Source organism: Moschus berezovskii, chromosome 15 (genome assembly GCF_049115385.1).
Source record: "Moschus berezovskii isolate FMDL1 chromosome 15, NW_MosBer_1.0, whole genome shotgun sequence".
In the NCBI taxonomy this organism is placed as follows: Eukaryota; Metazoa; Chordata; class Mammalia; order Artiodactyla; family Moschidae; genus Moschus; species Moschus berezovskii.
The window spans coordinates 9,480,967-9,494,134 of record NC_142474.1 but is presented as its reverse complement, the minus strand read 5'-3'; the positions used below and the strand labels follow the sequence as shown (position 1 = coordinate 9,494,134).

Below are 13,168 nucleotides of genomic sequence, written 5' to 3'. Positions count from 1 at the left end.
TGTACAATGTGTAATCTCCCAGCTTCCAGTGTCCTGCTTCTGCCTGTGCGTGCCTGTCTGCTGAGTCACCCAGTCTGCTCTGACTCTGAGATTTCCATGGACTATACAGCCCGCCTGGCTCCTCTGTCCTGCTTCTGTCTGGTGGGGCCAAATGCCAAGTACCCCGAATCTCAAACTTGACTCTGTCTGTGGTCTCGTGGAAACACAGAATGTGATTCTACAGGTGGAATTTTGTGCAATAAGGTAACAAAAAGAGCATCCAACTCCTGTAGCAGCGAATGGCATTGGATGGCCAGTAAGTGGGTGAGAGCAGATCAAAAGACAAGTAAGTAAACAACAGTGTGTTAGGTCAGGTCCTCCTTTGCAGACTCATGCAGGTGTCATCACATTTGGGTGTCGATGTTCCCTCTCTTACATTAACCCCACATACTTCAGAAGACAGGTGTGACACAGGTAAGCTACCAGCAACCATTGTGGCAGCATCTCTACTGGACAGACACCAGCTCTTTACATGGCAATGGCCCAGGCAGATGTTGAGCCGGGGGAAGAGCATCTCCATCTGGGGCACAAAACCTGATATTCTGGGTAGCAAAAAAGTAAAGGGAACCGGCAAAAGGGAGGAAGAGACAAACAACGTCTCCAGAGCTGACCATCCACTGCCCCTCACCTGGTTTCACCAATAGGAGAGCTACCCCGCTGAGTGGATCTCAGGGACCTTGGTAATCGCTTGCAACACTACCACACCACAACTGTGGGCTCTGCACCAGTGGTTCTTAGAACAGAGGACCCAGTTGGAGTCCTAGTTCTTTCTTTTGCTAACTCTGTGATCTGGGGCCTTATTTTATAACTAAAGAAAGCAAAGCTCAGAGATGTTGAGAATTTGCCAAGGATTTCAAGGAAGGGAGTAACAGCACCAGCAGCCTGTGTGTTCTCGTTTATTTAAAGACCCTACTTGCTGAGGTCCCCAAGTCTAACTTCACTGATCTGAATTGAAACAGATACTCTCGGTTCTCCAGGTGCATCCATCCTAAATCTTTTAGAAGCAGAGCAGGGTAACGTCATCAAAATCCCTTTACTTGGGAGAGTGGGGACCTGCCATCTTAGAAAATGAATAAAGGAGAAAAGTGCCATCTCTATGCTGCCATTCTCTTCTTTGAACGATTCTAAGCATGATTAATAGAATAATGCAGGCAAAATGCTTACACAGAGCCTGGGATACTAAATGGTAATTGCCCTTCTTTAACTAAAGTAAGAAGTCCCCTCCCCACTTGTGATTTCAGGGAATCAGATTCCTTAGAAAAGTGGACAACTGAGCCTCATGCCTATTCTCCTGAGAGTCCAGGACAAGCTTCCCCCAAATTTGACTGAACTTAGAAGAAAGGAATGAAAGCTCATGTGGAGATTTGTGTCTCCCAGGTTTCTGTGTAGCTTGGGATGGCTATTAAGAGGTCGATGATGCTATCATGGGTTTGCTTCCTATACCCAGTAGGGCACAGTCTCTGGACAGTGAACCGGGAGGTGCCCACTGTCTGGAGAACAGTGAGAAGGACCAATATTCCCATGGACCCTCTTGATTAAGGTTTGCAGTTTCAACCAAAAGACTCCACTCCAGTCAGTTTAATTTAGTATATGCATTTATTGAAATGCATTATTGAATTATTTATTAAAGATGCATTATTATTGAAATATAACCACAGTGTTTGAAGCTATGGAAAGGAAAATTGCAACATTATTATAGGATCAGGAAGCTTCAACATAGCAAACCCTTCTCCCATTACTGATTCTGAGAACTGGATGTGAGAAATTCCACCTTGGACACCCACAAAGAGAGCAGTGATGGTAGGGAGGGGGATGAAGGGGAGGATACAGTGAGGATCTGGGTTAAGACAAAAATCTTTCGTCGAGCTGCAGGCTCTACAGTTACTCTGGTCACGATGAGTGTGCTCCTACGTTCTTTCCTTTCTTCCTCAAATAATTAGGAACTGTCTCCTTGGTGCCAGGATCTGAGCTCAGTGTTAGGAATAAAGGGAAAACATTCTCATGGGGCTGAGAGCCATCTGGGTGAGACAGAATTATACATGTTGACCATGACAGGTTCTGCTGGAGAGGGTAGGGGAGAGAAGGACTGCGAGAGACTGAACAGTTTCAGAAGCAGCCATGGCCCAACCCTGCAGGGGTCCTCCTCGGGCGTCACATTTTCTGGGAACCACTCCTCACATGTCCTCTGCAAAAAGAAAGGAACTTGTTGAGTGCAATCATTTTAGCACCAGACGTGAACACCTATCATCGTGATAGAGCCTAGAGTTTCCAAAAAATATGAAACTATAGTACCCACGACCCGAATGGCTAAAAAGAAGGAAGTGAGTTTTCCATGCCAAGGCAGGACATTCAGGAGCACTGCAGACCTGCCCTAGAGGGTGGTTGATTGAGTATTCCTATCTAAGAAGCAGGGGCATGTGATTAGGCTCAGGTCATAAAAGGAATGTCAGTTTGACCTTCTGCCAAGCTGACCCCTGGAGAAGTTGCTCAGTGTGTGGTTTCCCAGGACACTGCTGCCTCTTCTCCTGGGAAACATTAAGGAAGAAGACACTGTGCAGGTGTGACCGGCGTGTGGTCCCCTGGTCTCCACCTCGTTCCCCAGTCCTCCCCTCCCCCTGTGCCCTGCCCCCGCCTTACCACAGGGACACTGTCACTGGACAGCAGGTCACTATGCAGTCCGATAACGTCTGGAAGTTGTTCTTGTTCCCTTCGCAGCCGCCATATACAAATGGCTCACAGTACCCGGTCGTGGCATTGTAGAAGTACCTGGTCATCTGGTCCTTGCAGGGACCCTTTAATTCAGGCTCCAGGCAGAATTCAGGCTTAGAAGCTCCTGGGGAAGGAGGGGCAATGGCTCAGTTATGAGGACGGTCCTCACAGCTCGTACAAGGACAACAGCTGGAACCGCCAGTTTCTTTGGGATAGAGAATGCCAGACTTGTGGAGGATGGTCAGATGGAAAAGGCCATTGGAAAACCTTCTTTCTGGGACAGAATTAGGAATGCTGCTAGGGATGACATGATATATTAGTCATGTACACTTCTATATCTCCTCATGAAGTATTTTAACAAAAATTGGTATAATGCCTTTGCTTAGCCTCAAAAACTTCTAAGGGACTTCCCTGGTGGGCCACTGGTTAAGAATCCGTCGTCCAATGTAGGAGTCCAGGGGTCAATCTCTTTGTAATAGAACTAAAGTCCCATATCCTGAGGGACATCTAAGTCAGCAGGCCACAACTACTGAGCCTGTGCCCTGCAACTGACACCAAAAGCACCAGATAAATGCTCAAAACAAGAAATACACAGCTCTATAGCAATGAAAAGAGGTCACAGGTGAAAATCATTCCCTATATGTCAATAATTACTGGGTCTGGGTACCTGGGTTTTATAATACTGTTCTCTGCAACTTTGTATATGGCAAGAACTTTCCACCGTGAATAAAAAATGTAAAGGAATCGTGCTATCATGGAAAAGGGCATGAAGAAAACATACCAGGGTGTTAACTTCTGATCCCTCTGGAAGACTGAATAAATCGAATGTTGAACTATCAATATGTTGATACTATGATTATAAGAAGAAATATATGTGATTTGTTTTTGTTGTCTGACATTGAGTTCCTAAACATCTTGGTATTTCTAATGTGATGAGAACAATAAAAGTGTCTTCTGGTATGTGAAGACAGTGATTTTAGAAAGACCCTTGTAAACCAGAATGGATTCTTATTGCACAGGAAAGTACTATCAACAGGGCGGTGGGCACTTTCATTCCCACCTTCCACCGTGGTCTTCTATCCACCATCCCTTTGCCTTCCCTCAACCTTCTGGAGGATAATGGAGCTGTCTGTTGAACAATCTCCAATGGCTAATGATTTAATGTATCATGACTAGGTAATTAAGCCTCCATAGAAATTTCAACAGAGCAAGACATTCACGTTATTAGAGAGACCTGGGATCCACCCAGGGAACAACATTGATCACACTCAATGCGGACCACTGCAGCAGCCTGCTCACTGGGCACTGGGCCTCTGTCTCTGCTCTTTCCCCCCTAGAGTACAATCTGTGCACTGCAGCCTCAGGGATCCTGCTATTGAGCTCTATCCCATTGCTCCTAAGACCACCTCCTCAGTGACTCCCCTTTTCTCTGAGAATCAAACTCTGATTCTCATAAAGGCCCACAAGGCTCCTCATGACCTGCCCCCATGGCTACTCTGCCTCACCCCTTTCCGTTCCCCTTCCCTCCACCCACTCAGCTCCAGCCAACCGGGTCCCAGTTGCTGCTCAAACAGACCAGACATGTTACTTCTGCAGCCTCTACTCAATGCCTCCTTATCACAGGTTTCTTAGAAACTGTGGAGAGAAAGCACAGCATCCTTTCTATGCACCACTACCTTCTAAAAACGTATAACTTACCATAGGATTTCTCCTCTTTGCTATTGTTTGTCTCCCTACTACCAGGCAAGCTATATTGCTATATTTTTTCACGGCTTTTTCTCCACCCCAAGAACAAGGCACTGTAGCGACATAATGACTCCCATTGCCATTCTCTCCACAAGTGCACAGTCATCAAACAGAATGGATATAATTGATTTCCTTTCAGTAAAAAATCACCTTAATGATGGAGCACATCTACGCAATGGTCAATCTCCCTCTAACGTTCAGTCCCTTCACAGGATAGTAAAATAGTCTGTATGGGTTATCATTAACCTCAAAACATCTCTTAAACCAAATATTTATGGATTTTTGTGGAGGCTGTCAATAAATAGCCATATTGATTCAGTTAGTGGCCATTGCTGACTGATCTCTACCTCAGAATCCTCCCTCCTCCCCAGAGGTGCTGACAAGAAAGTGGTGAAACTTCCAGCCTCTAAATGGGTGTTTGAGTGTTTTGGGGGACCAACCCAGACCTGAAGATTTCCTAGGTTGCTTTCCCTGAGTGGTCTCATGACTTAACAAAGAAAGGAAATTCCAAGAGTTTCAGGAGGCATGGGCAATGAAGCAGGACAAGGATCAAATATGGATCAAATATAGGAATAATAAAATAATAGTCAAAAGAGGACAAGCGAAAGGGCCTGGAAACTTTGCTCATATTGTCTTAACCTAGATCCCATGAGACAAAGACTGTGTTTCTCGTATTCCTGCAGTTTCCCTGCTCAGTGGTCCTATGTCTTTCTGCTTATTTTAATAATAAAGGAATAATCATTACTTGACATATTAATAGTTTTTCTTGACCAAAGGAGATCAAGGATCACATTCTACAGATTAACATACTGCTGGAAAATGGACAAAATTGGTCACGAAATGTGGATAGATAATTGCTATTCATGACTGATAATCTGTTAAAGAATGCTTGTATATTTTTCCACTAGTCAGTTGAGGAAATTGCAGATGACTTGCCCCAGAACACAGAGGATAGGGGTGTTAGAGTCAGGACAAGATACTCTCACGTCATAACCCATATGATACAATACCTGATTCTACCAGGAATTCTAAAAATACCATTTACTTGTAAGAGTTTCTGGATGCAGCATCCTACTTTCATTACTTCCCTGTCCGCAAACCTCACCTAAGCTCCCAAATCACAGCAGAGAGTGAGTTTGAGTTTCCCTTGACACCAAATATGTGGTATCTAAACTGACATCAACCAATTCCCCAAAGTGTCCCCCAGTCACTTAACATGTGAAATGAAATCCGTGCAGTTAGTACAGATCCCACCCACTGAGGGATCACAATTGTCCTCACTTTAGTACCAACCATGTGGTTCAAAGTTACTTATGCTTGTGACCAAATGGCTGAAATTTGGAGGTTCCATGACCACATCTCCACGTTCAATGACTGAATGTAACTGACGACCCTCAGTGACTGTTCTCAGATTAAGTAAGTAAGTAACTGTTAGTCGCTCAGTCGTGCCCAACTTTTTGCGACCCCATGGACTGCAGCCCATCAGGTTCCTGTGTCCATGAGATTTTTCAGGCAAGGATACTGGAGCGGATTGCCATTTCCTTCTCCAGGGGATCTTCCCAACCCAGGGATCGAACTCGAGTCTCCTGTACTGAGGCAGAGTCTTTACCGACTGAGCTACAGGGAAGCCCGTTCTCAGATTAACAGAAATGAAAATTCACAGTGAAATGGAGGAGGTGTGTAGGACAAAGGGGGACTGTATATTGGCAGAGCCTTCATGACCTAGTGAGCACAACACCCTCACATCATGTATTTGTATTCACCACCCAAAAACTCTCTGAATCCCAATATTTATGCAGGTTTGAGATTCAAAGTGAAGAAGATCTAAAGAGCCTCTTGATGAAAGTGAAAGAGGAGAGTGAAAAAGCAAGCTCCAGTAGATGGTGATGGACAGGAAGGCCTGGAGTGCTGCAGTCCATGGAGTTGCAGAGTCAGACATGACTGAGCAACTGAACTGAACTGACTGAAGTTTCAAGAAACAGGCTTATTGATTGAATCATTGGCCATTGGTGATTGATCTCAATCTCAGTGACCTTCCCTCTCCCCAGAGGTACAGAAACTTTTCTTACCATGTTTGAGTGTTGGGAACTCCTCAACTGTATGGTTCTCGAGTTGTGTTCCAGAAGTCATCACCTGACCTATGAAAGAGAGTAAATTGCAAGAGTTTCAGGAGGCCTGGTCCATGAAACAGGGAAAGGATCAAATATGAACAAGAAAATGACAGTCAAAAAGGACAAGGAAGGAGCCTGGAGACGTCGGTAATATTGTCTGAGGCTTGGTCCCACAGTCTGCCACATAAGGGCTGTGTTTCTTGCTGCCCTGCAGTTGCTCTCCTCAGAGGCTCCACAACTTTCAATTCGTTTTTATAATAGAGAAATAATCATTATTTGATAAAGAAATAGCTTTAATTGTCCAAAACAAGTAGGTAGAGAAAGCTTTTTCAAATTAACACATCGTGGTGGAAAATGGACAGATCTGGTTATGAAGTGGGAATAAACTGTTTACATTCATGACTCATCATCAGCTCAAAGACCTCATGTAAGAAATTTTCCCCTATTCAGATAAGGAAACTACAGATGACTTGCCTTGTGACACAAGTGTGTGGGTGGTGGGATCAGGACAAGTTACTGTGATGTCACAACACATTGATACACTATTGATTCTGCTAGGAGCTTGAAAATATAGATAACTGGTAAGAGTTTCTGGGTGCAGTGTCCTACTTTTACCACTCACCTCTCCAAGCCCCATGTGAGCCTCAAATCACAAGGCAGGGTGAGCCTGGGGTTTTTCCTGACTGCAAAGATATGGTTTTTGCACCACCCCCATCCAATTCCCGATACCCAGTTTGCGCCCCACTGTCCATTGACTTCTGATACCATATCTGTGGAGTTAGTGCCAATACCACAGGTTGAGGGATCAAGACTCTGCTTACATCAGATGCCAGCCACGTGGTTCGAGACACTCACACTTCTGACCAAGTAACTGAAAGTGGGAGTTTACGTGACCCCACCTCCATGCTCAACATTGCAATCAAACTGGTGACTGAACTTAGGAAAACATCTCCTTACTGTCCTCAGAATAATATACAGGAGAAAACTCAGGAGCAGAGAAATGCAAGGGACATGGAGGCAAAGACAGAGTGGTGTGGCGAGCGCTCATGCCCCGGAGAGCACAACGCCCTCGCATCACCACCACTGGTTCCCACCCACAAGCTCTCTGAATGCCAGGATTTATGGAGTTTTATTTTTATGTTTTAACTTTTATTGAGGTTTCCTTCAACAGGGATATTGATTGAATCTTTGGGCAGCGATGACTGATCTCAAACTCAGTGCCCGCCCTTCTCCCTACAAGTGAAGAAGTTTCAAACCTTGAATTCCATTACTGATTAGGTCAGCCAATCCTTTTAGTCTGTGAAATATCTTGGTACCTATGAAAGACAAAAATTCCAAAATTTACAGGCGTCTTGGACCATGAACCAGGAAAAGGAACAAATATGGATAATACAATGATAGTCAAACATGAATGAGGGAAAAGGCCTAGATACTCTGATCATTTTTCCCAGATCATTCTGATTAATTTTTAAAAGAGAGAAATAATCATTACTTGGCACATACTTATTCTTTCTGGCCGCAAGCAAGTAGGTAGAGAAATTATTTCAAATGAACATATCCACAGGAAAATAACCAAAATTGGTCATGAATGTGAATAAACTCTTTATATTTATGACCAGTTATATGTTCAAAGAATGCATGTAGCAGGTATCTGCTGTTCAGATGAGGATGCTCTAGACGACTTGCCCTAGGACACACAGCACGTGTGTGGCAGGTCAGGACAAGGTATGGTCATGTCACAACCCATTTGATATACTATCCTATTCGGCCAGGAACTCTGAAAATACCGATAACTGCTAAGAGCTTCTGGGTGCAGTGTCCCACTTGCATTACTCCCCTGTCCCCAGGACTCACTTGAGCTCCCAAAGCACAAAGAGTGTGACTTTGGCTTTCCCTGACACCAGATACGTGGTGTCTCTAGCAACAACATCCAATTCCCCAAACACCCACTGGGTGTCCGCAAGTCAATTTTATTCTGATACAAAATCCGGGGAGTTAGTACAGATTCTGCATGTTGAGGGCTCAAAACTGCTCTCAATTCAGATGACAGTGAAGTGGTTGTGATTTGACAAAGTAGCTAAAACTTGAAAGTAACATTACCCCACTCCATGTTCAATAACTCAATAAATCTGACAACCAAACTCAGGAAGACCACTCACATACGGATCTCACGTTATTATTAAGGATAAATCTAGGCACAGCAAAGACAAACGAGACATGCAGGGCAAAGAGGAAGTGGAGTGAGCAGCCTCCATGTCCTGGAGAACACTGGACCCTCACATCACTGTGGCGTGATGCCACGCCAAAAGCTCCCTGAATGCCCATATTCATGGATTTTCATTGAGGTTTCACTCAACAGGCATATTGATTGAATCATTGGCCAGTGGGGATTGTTCTCAATCCCAGTGCCCTCCCCTCTCCCCAGAGGTGGAAAAAGCTCAAACCTTTAACCACACCGTCGATGACATGTGTAATCACATCTATTATTGAACGTTTCTCAGGTCCCCTTCTATGGCTTGTCTCCAGACCTATGAAAAACAGTAGATTCCAGGAGTTTCAGGAGGCCTGGCCCGTGCACCAGGACAAGGATCAAATATGCATAGTAATGTAATAGTCAACAGTGGACGAGGAAGAGGACAATATGATAATAAAATAATCGTCAAAAGAGGACAAAGGAAAGCGCCTGGAGACTTTTCTAATATTGTATCAGCCTTGGTCCCAGGGGCAAACCCACACTAGGCTCTGTGTGTTTCTTGTTTTCTCTGCAGTGGATCTGCTCACTCATCCCAGGTTTTTCTGGTTATATTCATAATAGAGGAATAATTGCTCTTTGACATCTAAATATACTTTCTTGCCCAGAACAAGTAGGTAAAGGAAATCATTTTCAGATGAACACATCTTGATGGAAAATGCACAAAAATTCATCATGAAATGTGATTCAACTCTTTATATTCATGACTGACTTCTGTTCAAAACCCATGTAACATGCATCCCCTGTTCCAATGAGAGAACTGCAGATGACTTGCCCTAGGACATGTAGGTATCTGGGTCAGGACAAGACACTGTCACATTACAACCCATTTATACACTGCCTGATTCTGCCAGGAACTCTGAAAATACAGATAACGGAGAACAGTTTCTGGGTGCAAGGTCCTACTTTCATGAATCCCCGCCTTTTGGAGCATCACCTGAGGCCCCAAATCACAGGGAGAGTGAGTCTGGGTTTTACTCTGACAACAAATATGTGGTCCTTTAAGAGCAACCGAGTCCCCAAACACCCATTGGGTGTCTAGCAAGTCAATTTCCTTCTGATTTGAAATCTGTGGAGTTTGTGCAGATTCTGCAGGTTGAAGACTCAAGACCGTCCTCAATCCAGCTGCCAGTCATGAGGTCCCAAGTCACTCATGCTTGTGATCAAATGGCAAAATTTGGGATGTCCATGACCCCAGCTTCAAAATCAACAGCTCAATAGAATCGGTGGCTGAACATAGGAAAAACACTTGCTTACACTTCCCAGAGAACTATTCAAAATGTAACTCAAGGCACTAAAATGGAAGAGATCGGTATGCAAAGGGAGAGGGAGCTGTGCCCAGCCTCTGTGCCCTACTGAGCACAGCACCCTCACATCAGCTTCCTGTATTCAAAAACGCACAAGCTCTCTGAGCCCACTTTTTATGTATTTCTTCCTAGGGTTCACTAAACAAGCATATTGGTTGGATCATCAGCCACTGGTGATTGATCTCATTCTGAGGTCCCTCCCCTCTCCACAGAGGTGCTGGAATGAGACATGGTGAAAACTGGAACCCTGAAAGGGATGTTTGAAGTTTCTTGGAGACCAGCCCCATCCTGAAGATACCTTGAGTCTCCCCTTGCGACTCATCTTATAACCCATAAAGTGAGTAAATTCCAAGTTTTGGGAGGCCTGGGCTACTAACCAAAACAAGGATCAAAAGCTTTTTGTTACTACACTACAGCAAGGTTCATGGACAAGGCGGGGACCAGGAATAGAGTCTCAGAAATGGGCCCTGGTCTGGTAGAGTTAGGTGGGGTAGATATATATTTAATATAAAAATTTAAAGATATCCTCATGAGCGTCATGATGTCAGCTGAGTTAAAAGTTTCCAATGTAAGACTTCCCTGGTGGTCCAGTAGATTAGAATCCACATGCTAATGTGGGGGACATGGGCTCTATCCCTAGTTGGGAGGATCCACATGCCTTGGGGTAACTAAGCAGGTGATCTGCAGCTACTGAGACCAGGTGCCTAGAGTCCCTGCTCTGCAACAAGAGAAGCCACCCCAACGAGAAGCCCACACACCACAACCAGAGAGTCGCCCTGGTAACTCGGGAATATCCTGGCAAGGTCGGGAAGACCAACACTGCCAAAACCGAGCAAACAAACATCCTGCCCAACGTGACAGGAGAAATTCAGAGAAGACTGGTAGCAGTGTGGTCACAAGTGGCCCCCAGCCCTTCCATGGACTTCCATCATTTCCTTCCAGTCTGTACAGGAGAGGTGAGCTTGGACCTACCTTGGTCCTGGGTATGGTGTTCATACACCGGGGTGCTGTCCACCAGGATAACCAGGAGGAAAAGAAAGGCTGTGGAGAGGCAGAGCCTGTTCATCTTGGTGGTGGCCTTGCAGGAGGGCTCCTGAGGATACTGGGGATGGACAGACTGAGCCTTTAATATCCTGGCTGAGGGGTGGGATCAGAGGATGAGGAAGGGAGTGAGGCAGGAGAGGAGCTGGGTCAGTCCTGTTTATTGCGAAATCTCCCTCCTAACCACGCCTTCTGTCTGCAGGGGCCAAGTCTGAGAACAGTAGTTATCAGGCTTGATTATGCCTGTGGGTCTAACGTAAGCACAGATTGTGATCAGACAGATGGAGTTTGTCCAATATGGACATTCAGAGACATCTGAGCACCTAGAGCAGTGCGTGGCACACGATGGACAGTCAGAGGGGGTGAGAGCGGACCAAAGTCATATAGGTGAATAGCAGCGTGTTAGCCCAGCTATCCTCTTCAGCCTTGTGCTACTTTCATCACATCTGGTCTCAATGCCCTGACCCCCTCCCCTACCTCAGATGATAGGGGTGACACAGGACAGCATCCTGCAACCACTGCCACAGCTTCTCCACTGGATGGACGCTTGCTTTTTTTCAGGCATTGGTCCAGGCAGGAACTGAGCTGGAGAAGGTGAGGCCGTCCTGGCGTATAACCCTCTTTATGCATTGAAAACCGAGTAAGGGGAGGGGGCCGAAGGGAAGCAGGGAAGTGAGTGAATGCGTCTCCACCGCATGGCCAGCTGCTGTCCCTCACCTGGTGTTGCAAACAGAAGTGCTGCCTGCCTGAATGGCCTTCAGGGGACCTTGCAAGACTGCCTATAGCCACCTTCATCCTCCTGCTCTCCCTCATTGGTGATGGGGCCATAGGACCTCAATTAGGGTACCAGCTCTGTGTATTCCTAACTTTATGCCTGAGGATTTAAATCTCCCAGAACCTCATGTTTTCAGGTGTCATGTGAGATTCACGCTTCCCATTTCATGTGGCCGCCGTGGAAGCAATGGAGGCAGCTGGCATGTGTTCCTTCTCTGGAGAAGTCAAAATCCTTTGTAGTAGTAATAATAGCAGTAATGAGTCATTACATCAGGGAAAACTTAAATTCCTCATTGTGGCAGGCATTATCCTAAGCACCTAACACATGAAACTCATCAAATCCTCAAAAATTTTTAAAGAAAGGGGAGAAACTTTTGGTATTTCCTCATGTGACTGAGGGGGTACCTGAGATAACTGGAAATAAAGTAATTTACTTAGATCATAGGTTGTAGAGAGGGAATTGGGACCCAGGGATCTGACTTCAAAGTCTGTGCACATGCACTCTGCTGCACTGGAAACTGTAAACTCGAGTGCACACGTCGGGGGTGACACACCCACAGTCCCTTCGCTCATCCTTGTATGTTTAGTTGCAGTTAAAACCATGTAGCACACTTGAGAAGGGCTGCTGCTGCTGCTGCTGAGTCGCTTCAGTCCTGTCCGCCTCTGTACGACCCCACAGACGGCAGCCCACCAGGCTCCGCCATCCCTGGGATTCTCCAGGCAAGAACACTGGAGTGGGTTGCCATTTCCTTCTCCAATGCATGCATGCATGCTAAGTTGCTTCAGTCGTGTCAAACTCTGTGCAACCCCATAGAGGGCAGCCAACCAGGCTCCTCCGTCTACATCTTAATACTGAGTTACTCCAGGACAGAAGGACATCAGTAGCCAGTTACACACAAAATAGCCAGTGTGAGGGAAGGGTCTGCTCTATCCTGAGAGATTTCACGTGAATGATTTCATTTAGCCTCAGATGAACCAAAAACATCTGGATCCTCATCCCATTGTGTCAAGGAGAAAGCCGTGGCTCAAGAGGTGAAGCCACTTGCTCAGGACACACAGCCTGCAGGTCATAAAATGATTGATAGACTTGAGTTCAAGAGGCCCTCTGGCCCTTCCCTTCCTCCTGCCTCAATATGTCCACCTGAGACCAGGGAACAGCAGAGACTCCCTCTAAGAGCACAAACTCCTCT

The 13,168-nt window shown here is 45.6% G+C and overlaps 1 protein-coding gene across 1 annotated transcript; it reads right to left on the bottom strand.

Moving 5' to 3' along the window:
- Positions 1-2,672: 2,672 nt before the first annotated feature.
- Positions 2,673-11,229, bottom strand: LOC129554969 (trophoblast Kunitz domain protein 1-like). The gene is made up of 5 exons (XM_088844419.1): positions 11,136-11,229; positions 9,050-9,133; positions 7,862-7,921; positions 6,564-6,632; positions 2,673-2,869 (listed from the first exon to the last, which is right to left on the bottom strand). Exons 1-5 carry the CDS (start codon positions 11,227-11,229, stop codon positions 2,673-2,675), a joined length of 504 nt encoding a protein of 167 aa, XP_088700545.1.
- Positions 11,230-13,168: the final 1,939 nt, after the last annotated feature.